This window comes from Andrena cerasifolii, chromosome 4, assembly GCF_050908995.1.
Source record: "Andrena cerasifolii isolate SP2316 chromosome 4, iyAndCera1_principal, whole genome shotgun sequence".
Classification (NCBI taxonomy): domain Eukaryota; kingdom Metazoa; phylum Arthropoda; class Insecta; order Hymenoptera; family Andrenidae; genus Andrena; species Andrena cerasifolii.
The window spans coordinates 6,862,450-6,886,589 of NC_135121.1; the positions used below are offsets into that span (position 1 = coordinate 6,862,450).

At 35.9% G+C, this 24,140-nt stretch overlaps 1 protein-coding gene across 1 annotated transcript in view; it reads left to right on the forward strand.

Moving 5' to 3' along the window:
- Positions 1-24,140, forward strand: part of Dip-lambda (Dpr-interacting protein lambda) — a 302,631-nt gene that overhangs the window by 256,311 nt on the left and 22,180 nt on the right. Inside the window, exons 5-6 of the mRNA XM_076809859.1 lie at positions 16,873-16,988; positions 18,090-18,275. Of these exons, the coding sequence (XP_076665974.1) occupies positions 16,873-16,988; positions 18,090-18,275 (302 nt within the window). The remainder of the gene's footprint in view (positions 1-16,872; positions 16,989-18,089; positions 18,276-24,140) is intronic.

Sequence of the window (24,140 nt, forward strand, 5' to 3'; positions counted from 1 at the left end):
GAGGGTGTACCGCACCTGGATATAAATTATGTGAAGTACCAAGCAAGGAGTTATATTTAAGCTGATTTATGTGAATATTTTTATTACTTTTATCGCGAAAATACTTGGCGAACCATATTCATATTTTGTACTGGAATTAAACATATTATATGGTTGTAAGTTTTCTGGAAAAAAATAATAAATAAACTGCTTTCATCAGAGCTTTAAACATAACACACATAATATAGCATACATAATACCGCAGACGAGTAACATTTATTTCCAGAATTACTGTTATTGTGAGATTTTTATCGAACAAACGACAATAGGTGGAGTGAACAAACTAAAAAAAATTGTCGAAAGTATCGGAGAGAGTTTCCTTAAATGTAAGGTGAAATAAAGAAATTAAGAATCAGGAAAGAATAAAACTCAGAAAAATGGTAACACTACTTACATCCATAACTTTGTCTGGTATTTTTACTTAATAAAAAGTAAGGATTAAAAATCAAATCTGCTGCAAGAAGAAAGCATTTTTATATTCAAAAAGCAAGCGTATAAGAACGTGCGACTTATTTTCATGCACAAAGTGTGTGAAATGACCTCCCAAAGTTTAACCATTTATTTCTGCGACACCCTATATAAGGTGTTTTTAGACAGGGATTCAGGACCTGGCGCGCAGATAGTACTCACTAAGCCAAGTGCAAAGTGCTTAATGAACATGGGCCGAAAAATCAATTGTGTCAGAGTTTGAAGTGATTTTCGATGTTAGTAATGCGAGTGATTTGTCTGCTTCTAGCTATGGAATGCTGAGTGAAAATAAAATAAAATTTTTGAAAACCATCAGAACAACATATTACACGTAGAACATAAATGATAAATATGAAATACAATTGAAGCATTTAATAAAAAATGACCACATAAGCCAAAATGCCATTTCAAGAAAATCGATATCACAGTTTTCATTATAGTGTATAACTTAGTAAAAAGTAATGCAATTAAATCCATTTGTTTAAGGATGTAGTACCGCGTCCTTAAACGTTCTGAAAACAGAAATCATAATTTGAAAATGATACGTGTCTTTGTTTATAAATTTCAAGCAAGTGGTTTATGTGCCCTTTTTCCATAAATGTAGTAAATTCGTAAAAAATCGCTTCTTTGTTTAGTTATGTAAATATAATTTTGTTTACTTAGTTACACATTTTTTTATACGTTGCTTAAATAAAAAATACAAAATGGTGCACAGTTAAATAAACACAAAATGTAATGTTTTAAGTAAGTATTAGTATTTCTTCGCTTCTTTGCAGCAAGCTGTCTTACAAATCAATTTTTTCTTTTTTAATTGGCTTCTTTCCTTGCGGATTCGATACTCGCCTCACTTTCCATATTTCCTCGCTTACAAAAAATTCTCTATGAAACAAAAGACTATGTAGCTGCGTGTCGATTACGCTATTTAACAAAACAACATCTATTTAATCTAAACCCGAGAAAAGTAATGTCCTTGATATATTATATATATATAACATATACTTGAGTCGATTTAAACGATTTAAGAAAATCATTTAAATCTTCCAATTTCCATCAAATGCCTCAATTAATTTTATAAGCTCACGAAAAGTATAATAAGGTGAATGTCCCAATTTCTGCTCATGTCCCCATTTCTGCTCATTTCGTATTTTTCTTATTATTATATGCGTTGCGTTTGTACTATAGTTGCAACAAAATAATTCTAAATTATTTAAACATTTACGCGAGTGTTGCACGAGCTTGGGTCGATACATACATCGCTATTTTTCATGAGCAGAAATACGGACATTTAGAACATTATACATTTAATTACAAATTACTAATAGTTAAACATCTTGAAATATATTTCTTAAATAGTTTTTGAATTGGTTGATTTATTATTAAAGAATTAATCAATTACTCTGCAAAATTTTGATCACAAACAAATTTTTTACACCCTCTTTATGACGAGTTACCTCTTAAATCAGCAGAAATTGGAACATTCGCCTACTTAATACCTAATTAAATCGAAATCGAGAAATCACGCATACGCCACAGCGGCCGTCAAAGAGCCAAAGGTAGTAAGTAGGTGTGCCCAATTCTCCAGTCTAATATTTACAATTTTTCATAATTTTCTTAAATATCCATTTAGTGAATTTTCCAAATATTTCACCTAGTACAACCACGTTATATTCTACAGACAAGATGTATGTAATAAAATATGAATAATTTATGTTCATCCGTAGCAACAGATTTTGCAAACTGTTACCGTAATTTTTTATAGTGTAGGCCTATAGGTAGAGATGAAGTTTTCTTTTGTTAAATAATACGCTTAACTGCTCCTTCTTCTGCGACCGGAATAACATGGATGGTTAACGTGCAGAAAGCTCACTGGCCAAGTCGTTTGATAGCCCGCCAGCAACCAGTTCGCTAGTACGTTTCTCGTAAAATTTACGAGCTCCTTGAGTTTGCAAAAATCCTTTATATCGCATCGTGGGAATCTTCGCAAATGGAAATACGGCCCCACGTGCAGGCAACTGTGTGACCGTCGTCCTGCTTCGCTTCGATCTGTTCCATCTTCATCGACAATCTGCGCTGATGACACGCGAAAATGCCAAGTCCCATTCCATTTTCAATATCGCCGGACAGGTGGCCGATCGTTTTACAGCTCCACGAGCGATATGTATAGCACTATCCATTATCTTACTAACGTGGCGTGCAACATCCCCATCCATTTTATTTACACTCCCCCTCGATAAATAGACACTGAAGAATTACTGTACGCATGCTCTGATTCCTGATAAATTCGCGGATTTATTGGAGTGGAATTTTCTTTGAATTTCTTATCTGATACATGTAAAATGATCAATAGCCTTTTGTGAACACAGTTACTAAGACATCACATATCGGTCTAGATAAAAAACCGCAGTTTTTGGCGTAAATACTCGGCCCTGATGTTGGATTGTGGAATGAATGAAGTAGACAGAGTAAGTTTGAAAGATTATATTGAAGTTTGATATTGATATTGAAGGAGTAAGGTTGATATTATTATTGAAGGATTATTTTATTGATTATTGTAAACTCACTTTCCAATGACACCACTTTCGCAGTTCGCACTCGACGCAATCCGAAGTTGTACTAGCTCAAAGCCCGCCAGGCACGATACAATTCTGATATTATTTACAATAAGTTACATATTGCGGACCCCATACACGGTACGAAGGTCATCTCAAGTACCCACATTATTTGTCTACAAATATATTTATCCTAACCCAGACCTAACCCAGACCTTTTTTTTGCATATGCGGTGGCAGAACTATCTAAGTAGTATTTCACGCACCGCGATGGCAAAATGCGCCGGGGCCTCAAGTGAGGCTTACGCCCCAGTTTCGCGAAAGAACAAGTCCACTGCCTTAACTCCCCAAAAGACATGTACCCACATATACAAATACAAGTATAGACATACACATGTAAGTAATCTAAAATCCTAAACTTAACAGACATAGATGGTGCCAACCCTATAGATGAAGGTGAAAGAGACCTAACCCAGACCTAAATATATTGTTTGGACGTTGCTTTTAGTTTTGAAGTTATAAGACGAAACATTGTCACCCATTATCTCAGAAATCGCCGAGTTCAGGAGGACAAGGTTTATTACCAAATATATTGCATACTTTTTGCGCTGTTGAATTATATTATCAAGTGTCTTTATTGCACAAATAAAATAAGCAAGAGAAGAAAAGAAGAACAAGACTATCGGCAAAGGCGAGTCAGTCTGAAGATTTTTTCCAACCTAACTTAAATATGTCAAGTAGGTACATATTACTAGGCTTTACTACTCCTACTCGGCTTCGCCCGTGATTTAAATTCTCGGTTTTAAAAAACAAAAATTTTATTTTTTGTGAAAATGGTCACATTTATCTGGGTTAGTCAGGCATAATGAGCTAGGCACGTTTCGTGATCCCAGAATTTATCGTTCGAAAGTTTGTAGACGACAAATAAACACACAAAAATGTAGAACCTTTCTGCTTTATATATTAAAACTAGCATCCGCCGTCTCGGCTTCGCTCGAAATATTAGCGTGAATGATTCATAATCTGTAATCTGCAATCTCTAAAGTCGAGAGCCCTCGGCCACTTATTCCCGCCGCGGTGCTATTTCGCAAGCGAGAAACGCTCGCCCGGTCGCCACCTGGCGGTCGCGTCCCGATCTACTATTATCTAAAAATCTCGCCAAGACGAACAAAGTGATGCAACACACTTGTGCGTACAATTCGTATTTACTGGGAAACCACATTTCAAAGTATGCAACTTCAATTTTATATAATAGTATAGATGTGCATTTTCATTTAAATGAACAATGTTACAGAAAGTATTTTAACCACAAATTGACGGCCCATTTTTGTTCAGTAAATTTCGTGCTTAATCCCTTTGGTTATATTCCTTACCGTTTTCGAGTGAAATGCAGTGTACGCTATCACAGAATCACTATATAACTAGGCGCAAGTTTATGTTGAGCGTTATGAAGTTAAATAGCACGACAGTTTCTACCAGGAAGACTAAAACTGGATTTACATTGACGATCTAGTCACGGTTTGATCACAGTTCAGCTATAATACGGTCAAATACTATTCAGTGCACTGGAACGTAATTGAAGCGTGATCGCTTGTGTACTTTGGCCGATTTGAACAGCATTTCATTACAGCTGAATGGATTGTGATTGTATCGCGTTTCGACCCTCCAAGCAATATGTAATTCCACATTATTATCGCTTATTATTATATCTCAAATAATAAGTAGAAAACTACGTTCATATATATATCACTAGCTTTACTACTCGGCTTCACCCGAAATTTACATTTTAATTTTATAAAAAAAATATTTGTTTACTTTGTTTTGTGATAATGGTCACATTCATGTGGATTAGTCAAGCGTAATGAGCTGAGGCACATTCCGTGATCCCAGAGTTTATCGTTTGAAAGTTTTTAGGCGACAGACAAACACACAGACATATAGAAGCTTTATATATTAAGATTTTATTCCTACAGTAAAGGTTCTTAAACAAATGAATATTGTGACATAAACATTGCCCCGTTTGTCATCGGCTTGGCACACGAACTCCGTTTGAAGCTAGCTATCGGCGTGCCAAGCTTGCTCGCGCTGCGTCAGCTGGGAGCAGTGGTGGGGACGGTTCACGCGCGCTAATCCGGGGAGGAAAGTGGGCGCTCATCGGTACTGCATTTGCTGCGGCGCAGAATTAATTAAGTCTACGGATAGATTGCTTGCCAGACACGCCCCACTCAAAGGCGTAAGTTTTGTTACGGCAGTGGAGGCGTTAAAGGAAGCAAAATATCCTTTCCACAACAGCGCGGCTAGCAGGGACAGGCTTCTTCCAGCATCGAAGACACGTCAAGGAGATTCCATAGCAACTGCCTGATAGGATACACAGCCAGCGAGGAAACATAGAGGAGCCAAAGAAGTAACGGTGAAGAAAAAGAAAGCTATCCGAGTTGCGGCCTCTCCTAGTCGGCAGATTATGCTAACGAGACAATCCCCACGGTACGCTGCAGGCACAACCGACTGCGGGTTTATTTTATTTTTCTCGTTCGGTAAAGTTTCCCTCCTTGTTCCCTGTTCCGCGACCGCGGCCTCAGCCATCTAGGGACGAAACGCTTAACTGTATCCAAGGCTGCAACTATTCCCGATACTCAGAAAAAAAAGGGCAGCAGAAAATTTAAGCGGCTCTGCTTAGGTACCGCAGGAAAACCTCAATGGTCATTTCTTCCTTCAAACGATTGAGAATGATGCTCCCAGCTGAAACGGGCTAACGATTATAGCTTAACGCGCAGGCACTCTGGGGAAGATACCACTACAGTTTTGTATCTTAATTGTATTATATCGCTTATGTAATTTTTGATTTAGTAATTGGGGGTTTAGAAGACGCTAAACATGCTTTATCTACCTGCTTATGACCATTTTTCTTCGGAAGTAATGAACTTACTCATACACCGATTACGCTACTAGCTGTGTCTTACGTTGGTACTTACAAGGAGAGTATTGTAGGTGTCCGCCACCGATCATTTTGATTTTTGGATATGTTATAGAGGACCGAAAAATAAGAAATACGTGTTTTTTATTTTTCCCCGTTTTCATATTTGGGGGGTGAAAACTGCGTTCAAAGTTAGGGGTGAAAAATCGTTTTTGTGGAATATCTCGAGAACTATTAGAGATAGGGGAATAGTGTCAATGGACGAATTTTGTGTCTTTGAATGCGAAATATGACTGACTCACCAGATTTTCAAAAATCCACCAAAATGATTTTTCAACCCTAACTTTGAACGCAGTTTTCACCCCCCAAATATGAAAACGGGGAAAAATAAAAAAACACGTATTTAATATTTTTCGGTCCTCTATAACATATCCAAAAATCAAAATGATCGGAGGCGGACACCTAAAATACTCTCCTTCTTAGGTATATCGTTATCTCATAGACAGTTATCTCTTCTACCCCGATATTGCCTAAAATTCTACTTACCTTCTCTGCTCCCAAAGCGAAGCGGAGAAAATAACCGTTTGGAAACTTTCGATGGTTTCCTGTAATTCAACGCCGTAAACATGTTGAGATACGTTTCAATATATCTTTTCTCAACTTCTATTGAGGTGAATAAAGAGAAGGTTGGTTAAGGTCCTGTAACTTTGAAGGGCCATTTTTCGACACGTAACTTTCTTCACCGTCGCTTTTCCCATTTGTGATGTGCTTCATTGTTTCTTTCGAATGATTACTCTTCTGTCCTTTTGCAATCGAATTGGTCTTTCATATTTTATGTCTACTTCTAAGATAGTACGTTCCAAGACAGTTTCTGCGATAGCTCTTTTATTTCGTAACACCATAGCGACGATTGAGCATTCGATTAAATGGCATTCCGTTAATTGAAGGTCTGGTTAAACGATGGTCGAATATCCAAACGTTCGGTTAAGCGATGTTCGAGATAATCGAGGATCCCTGAGTAAGTACTCTCGCCCCTCCCTGTTCGCCTTTACAAACCAATTTACTGTACCAACAAAAGTCAAATAATAATGACACAAGAAATTATATCGCGCCAAGCGGCTGTATCTGCAATGGTTTTCGTATTTGTTATTAACGAATGGTTTAATTATCAGAGGATTAGAATATTGTGCAATATAATATTTAATGTCTAGTTTCAGATTTTTACAAGCATTCATTTATTGGCAAGGCCTTATTTAATATTTTATCAAAATTACACTAATGCAATTTTTCACTGCTTTTAACTGTTAAAAGGTATTCGTATAAATGAACTGAAACCAAGCTGCTTTATTTCTAATTACTTTAATTATTCTCTTTTTATATCAATAATAATTATTCCGTTTCGTCTCGTGACAGATAAATACGAAATATCAGGATGAAAATGAGCTTCTACTAGTGAAATACTTGGGCACTATAGTTCGCAGTGATTAGTACACAAAAGAAGTTTTGGGCATCTCGGATATGTTACACAATATTATACAGAGGCGGATTTAACCGACTTCTGAGGGGCCCCACAAAAACCAACTTTCCACTTTTCTTTAATGACACCAAATTTGATTGTCTAAAAAGAATAAAAAATTATCTAAGAAACTCAATGTCGGAGGAAAGATTAAATAATATGGCTATTTTATATATAGAAAGCGAGTTACTTAAAATTATTGATTGTGACGAGATAGTTAATAAGTTTCCAAAACAAAAAGCAAGAAAAAATTTATTTAAATTTTTCACCTTTGTAATTTTAATTTTAAGTAAAGTTCTATAAATTTTGTTGTTTAAATGTCTAATTATTAGATTATTGTACGTATAGTATCATTAATTATAACCATACTTTTTCGTATGTTCAACTATTAGTTCAGAACTTTGTGATTATAATTGTATTATTAATTATATTATACATATACTTTATTCAAATTTTATTGAAATTAAAACATTATGAGTACATAATCTGTTTATGTGTTTAAAAATATGGTTAACGTGATTTTATTTCTCCTGTCTTTCCCTTTTTTGTAGGGGGCCCAATATTTTCTTTTGCGCCCGGGGCCTCAACCGACCTTAACCCGCCTCTGATATTATATTAGTTTAAAGTGTTAGTAATTGAAAAACAAATGATATATATTTGTCTACCTGGGTATCTCACAGGTACCCGGGTAATTTTGTCTACCCGTGAGTCTCATCGGGTACCCGGGTACCCGGGCCAAAAGAGTAGCTCTACTATCAACACGTTCCCTATTTATGGAGGTACTTTCTTAAGTGATCCAATATAAGGAACTTTCTCCTACTAGAATACGAAGTAGCTAAATCTTAATTTTTCACTAAAGGTGATACCGAAGAAAACAGTATAGAAAAATATTGAATACAGTAACAAGGTCTACTTTCGTAAAAATTTTAAATAGAACTATGTTTTTTGTGAACAGATCAGCCCTTGTCGTCATTTTATGTGCAAAAGTATTAAGTTAAGGTAGTCGAAAACTAAATGCCCTACACAATATATTAAAATTAATTTGCTTCTCTATCGTGAGACTTCTGCAGTCCTAATCCAAAATCGTATTGTTCAGAGTTTACGAACATCTTCTGCAATATTTACATATGCTATTAATTACGAAAGTAGCTTAAATCATAATATATGTACATTTTTCGCTTAGAGGAATTTCGACTTTTGCGTTTCATAAATCAATATAACGCAAAAAAAGTGATAAACTCCAGTCTTCCAGATTCTTTACTTAGACCGCCTGTCATAATTACTGGAACGTATGAAGAAGTGAACATTTTCATTTTGGGAACACTCAGTAAGAAGCAGGTCCTCGTGTCCCAATTTCCATTTCCCGGTTCGTGTACAGTGACGCACAGTGACGGGATTTGGGGGAAGAAAAACTGGCATTACTAGACTGGTTCGCATCTCAGCTCTAACTCTATCTATTGGTGGAATTCCCTGTATAAGCTAAAATCAATAGGCGCGTGCTCCGATCTGATAAGTATACCGAAGAGGGGTACTCCTCCCTTCGCTGCTAAGGAGAATCCTCTTCCTTTGTGCGAACACGTGATGCTACGTCTGCATGACGAGAACCAGAAAAAAATTGCTCCTACTCTCTTGCAGGAGAGACTCGCATTAACATATACCTGCATCCTTCTTGCAGGAATACTGTGGAACCTCTCTTAACCTTTGAACTCGCTAGGTGGGACCTGTGTTACCTAATTGGTGAGATGGGATCTGACATACCCCAACTTGTGTTTCTATAAACACAGTCAGATTTTTACTTTTTCTTCGGAAAAAAACAGTCAAGCCTTTTCAGATAGTACATTAATACAACTAACACGACTATCTTATTTATGAAGAATATAAAACTACAATTAGTTGATTTTTATCCTCGTTTAAAAACGGTCGAAATAAAGAAACATCTGAGACATCATCATGGGGGTCCGCGGAATCCAGCTCACTAGTTAAGGGTTAACAAGTTCTCTGCGTTACGAGACACACACTCCTGTCCAAAAGTCACCGAACACGTGCTTGTTTTAACTAAACTGATTTTGGAAACACGGATACAAGTTTCTGCAGCGACTTCATTATTTTATTTTGTTATATTTATTTTACTTGTAAAATACTGCAAAGATCACTGCAAATCATTTAAAGCAGTGCTCCGGAACCGATGTGCCACGAGAGAATGCTAAATGTGCCGCGGCGCAATGCCTCCAAGAGGAACAAAATCATAAAATTTTTTTTAACAAAGTTTTTCATAAATAAATGTAATTTCTGTGCATACAGTTTGTAACTTTTATATGTTTGGTATATCTTTGCTTGTGGTGTACCGCGGAATTCTGGGGAGGGCTTAGGTGTGCCGAGGGTGGAAAAAGGTTGCGGAGTAGTGATTTAAAGTATGAAGGGGATCCACAAAATTTACGTAAAATTCAATGGATGGGCGAAAACACTTTTACAAGGGCTGCTGCTTTTAACACCGGGAATAGTCACGTGTGGAGTTACGAAAAGCTTTGTTCGAATTCACATCGATATGGGAGGGTAACGCCTGGGCAGGAATATTCTGTAACGATATAGGAAATGATACCTGTATAAAGGTACGAATACGCGATGAGATTTTACGTTAGACTTTTCTATCGCGAGACAAAAATATCAGCAACAACTAAATGTAAATAATGGAAATAGTCGCGAGAGATGAGATTTTTGAAAATATATCACGAAACGTATTTCGTGAGTGTCTAATTTCATGAAATTAATGACAAAATATTTGAAAAGTAATAAAATAATTTTCTCCTGAGATTAAAGTCTCATGTGAAACACGATATTTTTGTCTCATCGTGGATTTGCCCCTGAACTGTGTAAGTATATCAAATTAATGATTTTGCCAATTCATTTTCAAAGACAATATCGAGTCACGGCTCAGTAATTGCCTTAATCGTCGGTAATAATTACGAAATATAATTTCGTTATACTCTAGAAAAATATAACTTCATTGTTGCGGTAAATAATCCAGAAAAATCTAATACAAGTAATAGATAACGAAACACGGTTTGCTCGTACAGTGATTCGTTAACCAATTACCCCGGATAGAAGCCGGGGAAATCTTTCCAGAACATTGAACAATTACATCGTTATTTCGTTTGAAACGTAGAACGTTTTAACGAAAAGGATAAAAATAAAGCTTCTTAATACAGTAGGACCTCGATTATCCGAACATCCCTTATCCGAATAATGTCACACGGTAGCGGAAAATAAATATTCCAGACATACATCTGTTACATCCAATTCGCTGCTGTGTTAGACATCAATATTTCCAGGAAACGAAAACGACGAGAAACAACCCCATTCATTCAAAACTAGTAACCAGACATCGAGCAGCTCGGAAAGATTGAGAAAGTACAGTAGGGGGCGAAGAAAATGATTGAATCACATGTATATAATAGTAACATGCAATAAATTTGTCGCAGCACCAACTTTCTGCTAACATTCTACTCATCTTCTTGATAAGGGCTTCGCAGCAACTCCGTCCAAACCAACTGACCCTTCCTCACACTTTCCACTTCAGGTACAAACTCGGACAGAACCAGGCTTACTCATCTGGTTACTAGGGGCCAGGGTCATTCTCTCCCCAACAAACAGCTAATCTGTTTAAGACCTAGGACAGTAATTTCACAGAGTATTTTCCGCAGATACATCCATTCCATTCTTGCAGTGAATTTCACTCTACTCACAAGGGAAGTTCAGTTACCATTGAGATTTTTTTTTTGTTAAACTGTGCCGGTTTGTAAAGTATCTCATTGGAAGTGTCAGGCAATTTTTCAATTCTTCGGGGTGAAAACACCCCTTAAAGGTTAATGTGTGATTTTCTGTATATCTTAAATACTATAGTAGATATAAAGAAAATTATTACAATGAAAACTTCACGGATTTTATGCCCTATAGAACTGTGTAATCAAATTGTTTATGATTAAACAGGAAAACGTTCCCCACCAAAAATTTGAAACAATCGGATTACGTAGCTTTATGCAGCATAAAAAACCATTCAATTTTCTTTAGAACAATTTTTTTGTAGCTACTATAGTTTTCGAGATATACTGGAAAGTAGGAAAATGCTCGTTAACCTGTGGGGGTGTTTCACCCTGAAGAACCGAAAATTGACAAAAAGGAAAAATTGCCTGATGCTTCTATTGAGGTCCTCTACAAACCTGCACAGTTTGGAAAAAATCGGAATGTTCGGGTAACCGAACTTCCCTCCTCACAAGTCTTGTACTTCAATTTTACTCTACTTAAAATTAGATAATTTACTTTTCGTAAAATAAGTTTGGCTTAATATTTAGTTGTAGCCGGTGTTGCTTAAAGTATAATCGGTGCGTGACGTTTCACACCCTACTTTCCAACAAATTACATAGGTATCATTTTTCAGGCGAAACTTATTGTTAGTTATAATATGTGAAATTCGATTGTCCGGTCATCCTGAACCCACGGCAGTCCGGATAACCAAGGTCGTTTGAAATTATTTAACATACGAAGGCCACGCAGGGGAAGAACACGACAAGTCCATTTCTGTTGATTTTCTGCTTTTGGTGCCATCTGGTGGCTAAGAGGGAGTACTCTAATATGACAGTTGAAAAGAGGACACTCTTCCAAGTCCAAAGATATAAGCCTTTTAGAAATAGGTGTACAGGAAAATAACATGATAAATCCAAGTGAAGCAGAGGAATATTTATTTATATATTTGTTGCTTTAAACCAGCCGTGGTTTATATATCAAATACAGTATGCTCACATGTACTTTGGGTAATACATCACTTACAACTTATAGCTAGTTAGTTTGACCGGTAATGTTTACAATTAGTAATTACTACTACAGTCGAACCTCGATAACTCGAATCTCAAGGGAAGGGAAAAAATCTTCGAATTATATTGTTTAAAATTCGGCTTATAGAGGCTTTGTAAGATTGTTAATTTTTCGACTTGCGAAGCTGTAAAGCAAGGCAAACTCCAGTTTTAAAGGCCAATTTTGTACACCTACAATCAAATACACCTACAACTTAATATTTACTACATATATACCTACATATATAAAAATAATTATAAGACGCATTTTATGCTCGAAATATCACTCTTTATTACATATTTAAAAAAATGTGATTTTACTTTGTACTGGTCTCTTAGGGTATTTTAAGTCAGTAGCATTTTCAATTGTGAATAATGCGGAGGAAACATTTTCCTCAATATTCTGAGATCTTCCTACGTGTAATACGTATGTAGAAGTAAACTTCGACTCGCAGACGTCGGAGTTCTTCTAAATTCGAGTTGTAGAGGTGAAATACATAATTTAACATGCAAAATATAGTTCGACTCGAAGAAGTTTTATTTCGAGTTGTAGAGTTGAAAAAAAAAAATCCTCTTACAGAGGTTTATGAGTTATCGAGGTTCGACTGTATTTAACTATAGTTAGATTCTTGCAGAACATTATTTAAAAAAATTGTAAATAATTTTCGGACCCCCTATATCAGGATCACGTTCGAAAGAATACAACACAAGTGAAAGCAGAACTTGTGTCTGAGAAATATTATTAGTATGTAATATTTTGTGCTCATTCTGCTGCGCAATGACAAGGACTGTTAGTTATAAAATTAACTCTGACCAAGGAAGCGTATAGGTTACAGGTACCTAACGTGTATGAACGTTAACACATGTAAATTATTCCATTTCTTCGACTGCTCATTCCATACATTTAGATCTAGAGTTGTCAATCACATTTGTAACTAGCTGCTATTTCCTCTACTTTGGCTTTGTGTTTGTACGTTTATGTACTTTTTGCTTCCACCTTATTTACGTATTACTTGTATAATTCTTTCGCTAATCTACGCTTCAATGCTCAGTGCATACATTATTGTTTTTTTAATTTTTCAAAGAGCTTCCCTTTAACTCATTAAACAAACAAATAAATAATGATTAGCAATCAATAATTAACGATATTGATGCACTGACTAGGTACATGTCCCATTTCGGTAAAATCATTGTTCGATCATTTTCAACTTTAAAATTGCTCCATTACAAAAAAAAACGGGAAATGTGACATCATAGTTCCCCTGTGGTCTTCATACATCAATATTGCTGAATAATTATCCCGTTATGAACACTAAAAGCGCGTATGAGAACGACCAAAATGCGAAAGAACGAGCGCGCCGTTGATAAAGTGTTGGTTAGTTAGGAACGTATCAACGCTGCGCACATCGCAGACCGACGCAGTGTTGGCTCAACGTTTTAACGTTTCATCTCGGCCGAACAATCGAGAGACTCTTCGCCCGCGGAACTCGTAACAAAAGTCTTTCAAATATCCCAGCGTAGCCTTTGGCGAGAATCTATATTTACAGAAAAGATTCCACTGGTAGCGCGCGAGAGTTTCCCCGCACGTGATGCAACTTCCGTGGCTCGTACTTTGTCTTCCCTGAGTGCCGGGACAACCTTTGCTTTCTAGTAGTGGAATCCACGGAATTTTCCGAGTTAGCACGGAGCACCCGTGATCTGAAAATCCGGACAGATATTTGACCCCTTCACTGCTACGAAGCAGTCGATGCAATTTCCTCGGCGGTTCTTGCCACCAAAAAATGCTCTCGGCTTCCCCCAGAAATTGTGCTTGTCGATCTTCGCACCGTTTTTCACGCGTGATTCCTTGCGGCACGTTAGAAGGGATTTAACTAAAACTCCTTTCTGGCCAGAGAAACGCATGTAAAAGATTAAGGTGTCCTCCTTTCTGCCAGGCTCATTTTTTTCAGGTAGGGGAGACCGGGGAAAAGTTTGAAGTCGAATAAAATTTTTACCTTTCAATAAAAATGTGTGGAAATAGATTTATAATATAATTTAAACATTACTATTGATAAATGACGATTAGCAGTACTTAAAATAAACTTAAAGTATATTAAAATTCAACTTGAAAAGAAAATGCGAAAACTACCATATATGGGGTAAAGTGGTCGTTTTGGAATTTTCTTTTCAAGTTGAATTTTAATACACTTTAAGTTTATTTTAAGTATTGGGCTAAAGTGAGCTACTTTCTAGGGTAAAGTGAGCTGAAATAAAATACGAATTTTAAGGATATAGGTAATTATTAACCCCTTGCACTGGGATGACGTGTGTAGCACGCCAGTTTCTAAGAAATATTTTATTTTTTCACGCTCTATATAGTTACAATAGAATAAATGTTAATCGACTATTTTAAAGTTTGTTTATTAGACGATCGATTGACATAGTCGTTTTGTTCATACATATATAATTGAAGATTATATAAATTATTGAAGTCAAAATGATCGGTCGGGGCTGGTTGACTAATAAAGTTAATTAGGTTTAAATTGTTATTTTGTTATTCAGAAAACGATTTTTATTTTCGGTTTAAATATCACTCTGTTATAAATACATTATAATTTATGTTTAAGTTGAAAAAAATGTTCAGTTTATTATTAAAATATGAAAGGAAGAAATTAATTTTTTATAATGAAGCAACTCTTGTGACATTGTGTTATTTTATTACCACTGAGATAAGCTACTAAATAATAACATTTTCTTAGCTGATTGTACCTACAGTCAACCTACCCCATACTGTACGTCAACCAACCCCTAATCATGGGGCTGGTTGACCAGCATGGAAGATGTTAGAAAAACACTAAAACACCTTAATAATTATTTTCACATTGAGTCAACTGTAATAATTTAATCAAATAGCCAGATGTATGCCCTATCAAATATACCAACCGGTTTAATAATATTTCGTCCACATAATTTATTAAAAATCAAAAACTGAAAAACTGCCCAACCAGCCCCAGTCTCCCTTATTTTTCGAATTTAACATTTCTTTCTATCTTCATTATTATAAATAGACCTCCCCTACCCAAACTTTGAGGGCAGTTTTCACCCCTTGAAGACCAATTCCAGCCCATAAAATACATACGTGTCTAATATTTTCTAATACTCGACCCATGTGCAAATTTCAATAAAAATTGGGAATTATCAATTGAGTGATTTACTCCCCTCTCCTAAGTGCAAAGTAACTAGATGACAGAACAGAAGAATGACACGCTATAAAAGAAATATGAAGGATGAAGGGTGAGCAAGAAAGGTAGTCCATTCACGAGCACAAATAAACGAAGCATAATCAAAAAGACACAGAAACGCAGCAGCAGGAGAATGGAGAATAGAATGTGAAAGAAATATGAAATGGAGAGAAGCTTTCGCTCTTGGACAAATATTTTCGTCGTGGTTCACGCACAGCTCCGTAGAAGCATCAGGAATCTGACGCAGAATTAAAATTCTTCCGTGAAAGGGCGCGAAGAAGACAGCTGAGGAGAGAGAGAGAGAGAGATCCTCGCTTGAACAAGAGCAGAGCGATCGTAAAATCCTGGCATGAAAACGGGACTTCAGCGTCCGGATTACGAGTGCAAGACTCAAGAATTTTTCCATTTATCGCTTTTCTTGCATGAACGCATACAAGAATTCGATACGGGAATATGGGTGAATTGGCAGTGCCCCTTTCCTCCTCTCCTCCTATCTTTCTCTCTGTCCCTTCTACAGTGAATTGGCGGGGGTGGCTCCGAGGGTGGTGTCCTCCTCTAACTCCCACCTTGAATATCTAATCGACAGCGCTGCTCGTTCATGCATGTACATCGACGGAAAATCGTCGGCACGAGAATGCGTTCCCTCAAGCATTAGTCACTGATTTCTATTGGATTTTCAGATAAACCGAGGCTCGCAGTAGCGTTAATCGAAAAATTATTTCAAGCATTCCTTTTGCTCGGTATCATTCTATTTAACAAGCACAGAAAATTTCTACTGCGTTAAAATATACCAAAATTCATAGCAACTTGAACGATTATAATTATAACCGAGACTTTAAATAACAATATTCGTTGAAATTGGTATCAATTTCGAGCAGCGTTGCTTAAAAGAATGTTTATCCCTGTCAATCTGGAAGCTTCTTCTAAAGTCATTAACACTTTAAGGTATTACTAGAAGTAAATACAGTGAACTGTAAAATCTGTTAGTATTTTTTAATATTCCCCATATAATAGTACTTCTATTATCGTTAATTTTATTTACTACAGTGCATTTAGCTTTTCCGTGTCTCTGTCGAATTTAAAAATTAAGTTTCTGTTATTGGATTTTTAATATGGACAAGATGGAAATTAAGGTGACAACTGTCAGGTGGTTGGCAGAGAATATACTTATAATTACTACGCTAGGACTGTTGCGAGTTTACCAAATAATCATCAATGAATTGCTAGTCTAATATCTCGAATATAATATAATTAACCACTGGACGTTATACGTGTGTAGTAACAACGGTTAAAATTTCGTAACGAATTTTTGTTTTAGGTCAACAAACTCCGGAACTCCTGCCAGAGTTCTTAGCTCCTTTAGAGAATCACACGGTGATCCAGGGTCGTGACATATTCTTCACCTGCGTTGTTAACCATCTGCAAACGTACAAGGTAAATTATACGAGACTTCTAGACTCATTTACCACAAACCTTTATAAGCACTCACAATTGTTACACAATAAAGGTCAATGTAACCGAACGTACAGTGTCTCTGAAAGACAGTTCATTTCTTTGCAAGCTTGCAGTGCTCACTAAACTGAATAAAAACTGTCTACTCAACATAGACCCACAAATCAAACCTCTTACAGTTAGAGTTAACAGTGATTTTTTCTAGATTTACGCATAAAAGCAGAGGATAATCTTATCATATTGCTTCAATGTGCAAATGTTTACTTAATTTACTGATTTGGCTTGTTAAGTAACGCCAGTAAGCGAACAATGACCGATAGTAATAGCTTTCAATGAACAATTAATTAACACAGTTCTGTGCCGTCAGCGTCAGTGATCGGTTTGTATCAGAGTCAGTAACTAACACGCAACTGATATGTGCGCAATGTGCATAGACCTTTAGTGTGTTTTCACGGAGATATTTTTTGAAAAGCACCGCAAAGTATTGTCCGAGAGTCCCTAAATAGTTGATTTGAAAGCAAACAAAACTTGGGGTTCGTTGCATACTTCGCGTAGTAATCGGGTCTTCGATGAGTCATCTAAGTAGTAATAAAAATTGAAATTTGTATATTCTGCATTAGATATTTATAGGAATATCACCAATGTATTAGCGAAATTCTCCCGATGAAAATGAGTCCAAACTCGACCCCATTTGGACTATTTTTAATCATATCGTACACAATTTTTGTACACAGTGTTGCGACATTTACGTACGCAATGCAATTTGAAAAAAATAAAAATAACCCGAAGAAGCTCGTGTTTGGGCTCATTTTCATCGGGAAGACCTCGCCTATCCGTTGCTGGTATTCTCATGAAGATTTAATAAACAATATAAAAGTTTAAACTTTCACTAGCTGGATAAAACTTTCTCGGCCATTTTTAAACGGCATTTCCCTAAACCTTGCACCACACAAAGTTAGTTACGTGAATTATTTAAAGGACACGGAAAAGATTGTCGTGTCATGAGTTTTACTGTGAGAAATTTTTACATCAGGTTGTATGGTATAATCTTATTTACTAGAGCATTTGAAATTATTTTCTCAGGTGGCCTGGATAAAGTCAGATTCACGAGCAATCTTAGCAATACACACGCACCTAGTAGCGCACAATCCACGACTTTCAGTCACGCACAATGGGCACAATACCTGGAAGTTGCACGTGTCGAACGTTCAAAAGAACGATTCAGGTGCCTACATGTGTCAAGTGAACACAGATCCCATGCGAAGTCAGGTGAGTACATATTTCTATAGTCAAATAGTACTGCATTACATAGTTATGTAGCATACTTCCTGCCTTTTTACATGCACGAAAATCTATGCAGCAAAGGCGAATGACTGAATGCTGATTAATTAGTTCCAATCCGACGCCTAATAGATTTGCTGGAAATAATCTGCGAACTGGTGTGACACGTCCACTTGTTTTGCATCAACTATTAGCAGAGTAGCATTACAATAAAATTTAACTTTTGCTGGGAATACAAATAAAATGAATCGCAGGTACCCTTAATCTCAATCCCAGGGTGGGGCACCTAACGCTTTGAATAACGTTTAAATTATGCATTGTATAAAAAATTGTTATGTACAAGAATTGCATAATTTCGAGAGGCATATTACACAGTATGTAATATGTATACGCACTTTTTTGTAGATGGAGGTGCTTCGAAGGTTTAATGGTCAACTTAGTTTTTTTAAATAGAATTCTTAGTAAAAATGTACTAAGCCTAAGGTAACAAGGTATTTTGATAAAAAAAAATCAAGATGACCTTAGTCTCTTCGAAGAAAATGTAGTAATAATAAATAATACATGTAATAATACTATATGTATTAATACATGAAGAAAATAAGAAAACGAATGCGAGAATAATGGCTCACCCAAGACTCACCCAATTTATTAAATCAAATTAAACTTCTGTTTTCGCTTCGGAACTTTGCCCTATGTTTTCCTGCATTGCTCTGAAATATCTTGTTCCAGAGAAGAAAAGAACGAGATAAGTAAGTTTATCTTGTTTAAAATTAATCGCATATCTTAGAAACCTCAAGGGTGCTCGACCCGGGTAATTTCCACAGCGGTATACATCATCGAGACACGTTGCCATAAAAATTGAAAAATTGAAGAGTCCTTGTAGGAACCACTGTAAGTGCCTAAAATCAAATTTTTCAGGAGACAGAAAAAACTTCGGTGACTTCAAATTATTTACGATATTTCATTTGTTTTGATTGCCAAATATGCTTACGTACACAATAACCCAAAAACATCACAAAATTTTCTATTTTGTGCATTAATATAAACGAAATGACGTTTAAAAATTAAAACAAAAATTATCTCTATATTCATTTATTACTTCAGAATGTGCGTTTGAAAGAAGGACTTAATTTTGGGCGGTTGAGGGTAACCTACCCCCTTAATTGGCTCTTACAGTGTTCTCTACGCGGACTCTAAAATTCTGTTCGGAGCGTAACAATGGGCGTTATTTAACTTCACTCTACAACAATTTGAAGCTTCGAGCGACGCAATTTAATCACCAATTATTCGACGAAAAATAAATTACAAGATCACTAGGCGACAGAAGAGATTAAAAATTGTATTTTTCCATGTCTTTACGTAACACAATTAAAAAACTGATGGTATATTGCAAATTCCAGTCCAATCAATTCGTTTGCCAGCTTCGAAGCAAATCGCCAACGTAACTTGTCCGAGTTTCATGACCCTTACGTAACGTTACACACGTTTTATACGTCGCCGATTCTTATCGAGCTGGCCAATAAAAACGGATATCGTAAAACGGAAAAACTCGAAATTCGCTATAGCGTCTGGCACATTGGGAGCACAGAACACAGCGCGAGGTGCTAGCAAGATTTCTCAATTTTAAATAAACTTCAGCGTATGGCGATTTTAAAAGTAGTATCATTTCATTGTAGGTACAAAAATTTTAAATGAAAATAAAAAATCGACGAGTGTATTAACGAGACTGTGGGGAAAGGAATATTACCAGTTTGCGCTTTTAAATAGGCAAGTTTGCGCTTTCTGAGGATTTTTGCATCACAGTGACGCACCCAGAGAGGGGGCCAAGGGTCCCTGGCACCCCCCAAAAGAAGAGGCTTTGTAAAAAGAAAAGAAGACTAGCTTTTATTCTTTAAATAAAATTTTATAATCACCTAATGAATTTTATTGAATTTGCATTAAAAATATTTGTATCCGTTCAACTCGGTTCCCCCAACATTAAATCCAGAGTGCGCCACCATACTTATTAACATTTGTATTTTCAAATTACATTTTTGGAAATATTTTTGCTGAATTTCAAACTGGCGGAAAAAGTATCTCTGGAACGACTGAATCGATCTTCAACCTTTGATTTTCTAAAACTAGGTACTTATAACTTTTCTGAGTGGATGAGTCTATTCCCTAAAATTTCCAAAAATTAATATTTTTACTGGAGCCATGAAATAAAAAAAGAAGAGGCCGAAATGTTTGTATGGTCTAAAATTGTAGGTGGAAAGTGGCAGACGTACTCGGGTAACCGTTTAATTGTAAAGCATTCGTGGTTGTGGCATGGAAGAAGAGGGAACTGATTTGTGGCAAATTATCCGTAGCATTACGTACACCTACACGTGACACATCCACTAAACGAAACTACCATGATAGCAGGACACCTCGTAATACATATTGGGCTTTGCGGTATCACTAGCCGACTATAGACACGGGTATACCCCTGCGTTTATTCTGGGCAGAATAGTTTCATCGTGTACGTGCCTAAGTCTACGAGGTCATGCTCAGCTCATGTAGCATGTTGTTAGCTGCATGCTATCAGCCAGCCAATATTTTATATTGCATCCATAGCTAGTTAGGACACGTAAACGTTGTCCGCGCAAGAACTACCCTGCGTAATCGATCTAAACCCCCTTGCACTTCATTTATTATTGCCCTATTGCGATGGCAATAAACGTAAGAAAATAGTTAAAGACAGCACTAGAAAGTAAGTGGAAGCATACTTGTGAATTTAAAAATTCGAAATTAGTGAAATTAAAATTACAAAAATTCGTGTATTAAAGGTTTAATTAAAATGGTGTAACAGTAAAAATTTATGGAATATATGTGTGAGATAGGTCTTGTTTACTAAAATACATACGTTTCGAATTAATTATAAGGAAGTTAAATGTGAAATTCAATTTTAACTTGAAAGTCAGTCAAGATGAATGTTTCCCATTTTCAACTATTATTTTTTAAGCATTGCTGGAAAGTTTGCTAATTGTTTTCACGCCATCTTCCCAAACCAAACGTTCTCAAATATTTCTGTGAATAAAACTCACTGGGTTCCTATATAGGTGAAAAGAAAGATTAATACACATTAGCACAAGAATGTTTGAAAGATTTCCTCGTGGAATAAAAAATTTAACTTTATTCGTCGAATAATCTAAAGAAATGAAAATGTAAATCTTTTGTTTACCTGGTTGGCACAATGACACAGTTCTAAGAGTTAAGTAATTTTCTGTCATCGATGCCATTATACAGGTAACGACGTATGGATCGTAATACGATCACTAGATTCTCCAAACTTTGGAGCATTAATTCTATACAAGGCAAATGTGCATGTGTTGAGGAACATGAGCAGGGTACCCTTCTTAATCCTAATATACTTATGCAAGGTATTACATGACCGCAACCTTGCAATTCCTAGCACCATTAGCATATACACCACTTTAATCTAAGACAAAATAATTTCACTTTGCAAGGTCGCTTCAATTACTGCTCCTATGAAAAGTCCCTGCACATTTTGCAATAAATAATTCGTATGTGAATTAATAATTGTTGCATAAAGTTCTTGGGAAATCATTTCTCCCCTTACCCTACATTTTCGAATGGAAAATCATTATCATTATTATTCAGGAACGCTCAGGGAAGTAATTATTACGTACACAAGATAAAATACCAAATTTGACAGTGCATACTATTTTACACTCATATTTCTTCAACTATGCAAAATATGGAAAAATGTTTTAAACAAACATTATTTGTTTTTAAAAGAGCTATCTAAATTTGCAAAAATTTCGTATGCTATTCCATAAAGAAAAATAGTGAGGGGGGTGGTACTACACCCCCTATATGATATATAGGCTATGTCACACAAAAGCTCTCATTTTATCTTTAAAATGTTAGGTGAAAATTTATCTGCATCTCTAGTTCTCCAGAAAGTAACTTGTAACGCCGTGATATGTTTCCAATTTCTATGTACTAATACATAGTTTTATAACATAATAATTAACCCGAGATAAGAGGCTTTTCATACAATTTGGTGTAAAAAGGGGGCAGTTCCAAGTTTCGAAAATTAACCCTTCCACAGGGAAAAGATATTTTTGCTTAATAACAGTGCTAAATACTGTGTTAATATGTAGATTTTAAGTGGGTAACATGTAAAATACAAGTGCTTTGAACATATGTTCACAAATATTTGTTAACACGGTTTTATTAATTTTACAAAAGTTAATACATTTGGAGCTGCCCCCTTTTTGTTACAAGTCTTTAAATTACAGCTTATTAGGACTCATTGGTAATTGTATTTACGAGACTTCCGTAGACCACGTGAACTTCTAACGCCCATTGCTCATTCATTCTAATCGCTATAAGGGATCTCCCTATTTTGATGCTCTGGAAATAAGGGAAATTTGGTGGAATTTTTTAAAAGAAAAGTATTAAGAATTAGAATTCCAAACTTTGCACGTTTGTTCATTGACATTCGAAGAATGTGCTTAATTTTTTTTATGCAATAATAATAATTTTATTCAAAGTTACAGTGGTAGGAGTAAGAGGGGTTTGAAAAAAAAAGTTGCTGGCGAACATGATTCTGGTTGTTGTAGTTATCTAAAACAAAAAACCCAAATTTTTTCTTAATCTATATGAGTGTGGTTGTCGTATAAACTAGAATAAAGACGTTCTTTTGAAAATTCGAGTTTTTCAGCACAAGAAGCTGACAAATTCTTCTCCGAAAAATGAAAACTTTTACTTGAAATGCTACCATTTTTGTATTTATCAATATTTTTTATTCATTCTAGTTCAAACCCTTCTTACTACTATCACTGCAACATTGATCAAATTTACTATTATTGCATAATAAAAATTCAACGAATAAACGTACAAAGTTTGGAATCATAATACTTAATAGTTTTCTTTTAAAAAACTTCCCCAAAATTCGTCTTACTTTCCCAGCGTCAAACTAGGGTGACCCCTTAATCCAGACACTATCCTTTCGTCCACGTGTTCCTCGACGCTTCTGCACCGCAAACTACAGGTCATATCCGATGCGGTAGGCGCGCGATGCATTGCGGGAAATCTACCCAACGGAAAATAACGTGGTCACTGAATTGTTAACCACATCGCCGCCCCGCGAACATAATTTTATATTTAAGAACATCCAACTCCTACACCCTATAAGCATTTATAGATCAATTAATTCAACTAATCAATTAACTGAAATTAAATTACTAAATTTGACCACCCCCACTTTAGGGACTAAACTAAATTTAAGAAAGTCTAGGAATCCGCCTACCCTCCAGAAATCGGATTCCAGACTTTCCAAAATTTCAGTTCTAGCCAACGCTTCAGATTAAAGAAATTAAAATACATCAATTAAACCCACATAGTCGGACACGTTTGTAGACCATAGTTTCTATTCTTTTTTTTCGCATAATTTTGCCCGTACGATATGTACTTCATTCTTCGCTATTTAATTATTTCCGTTTATTTGCCATCTTTATCGCGCTAATTTCGAGCAGACACCTTCGGGAGGTTTAGCTTTAAGATGGGAATTATTATCAAGCTGCAGTAAAGTAGCTGCATTTCAACTTAACCATAAGTTATCGTAGTGATTCACTCTGCCTGTGTCATTTAGTTTTCATACGTTTGGTTTTAATAAAAACAAAAAGGCAAGCTGCGAACCATGTTCCCCGAAAAGGGTGGCTTAAGGAGGAACACCACTGTGACGGCCGAAAAGTAAGCCATTTTTAAGAATTATTTTTCAGGAATAATATACAGTTTTCACAGAAAATTTGTATTACCTATCTTTAGTGCGCTGTCTTAAGAGGCTATACAAAAAAAAATAAT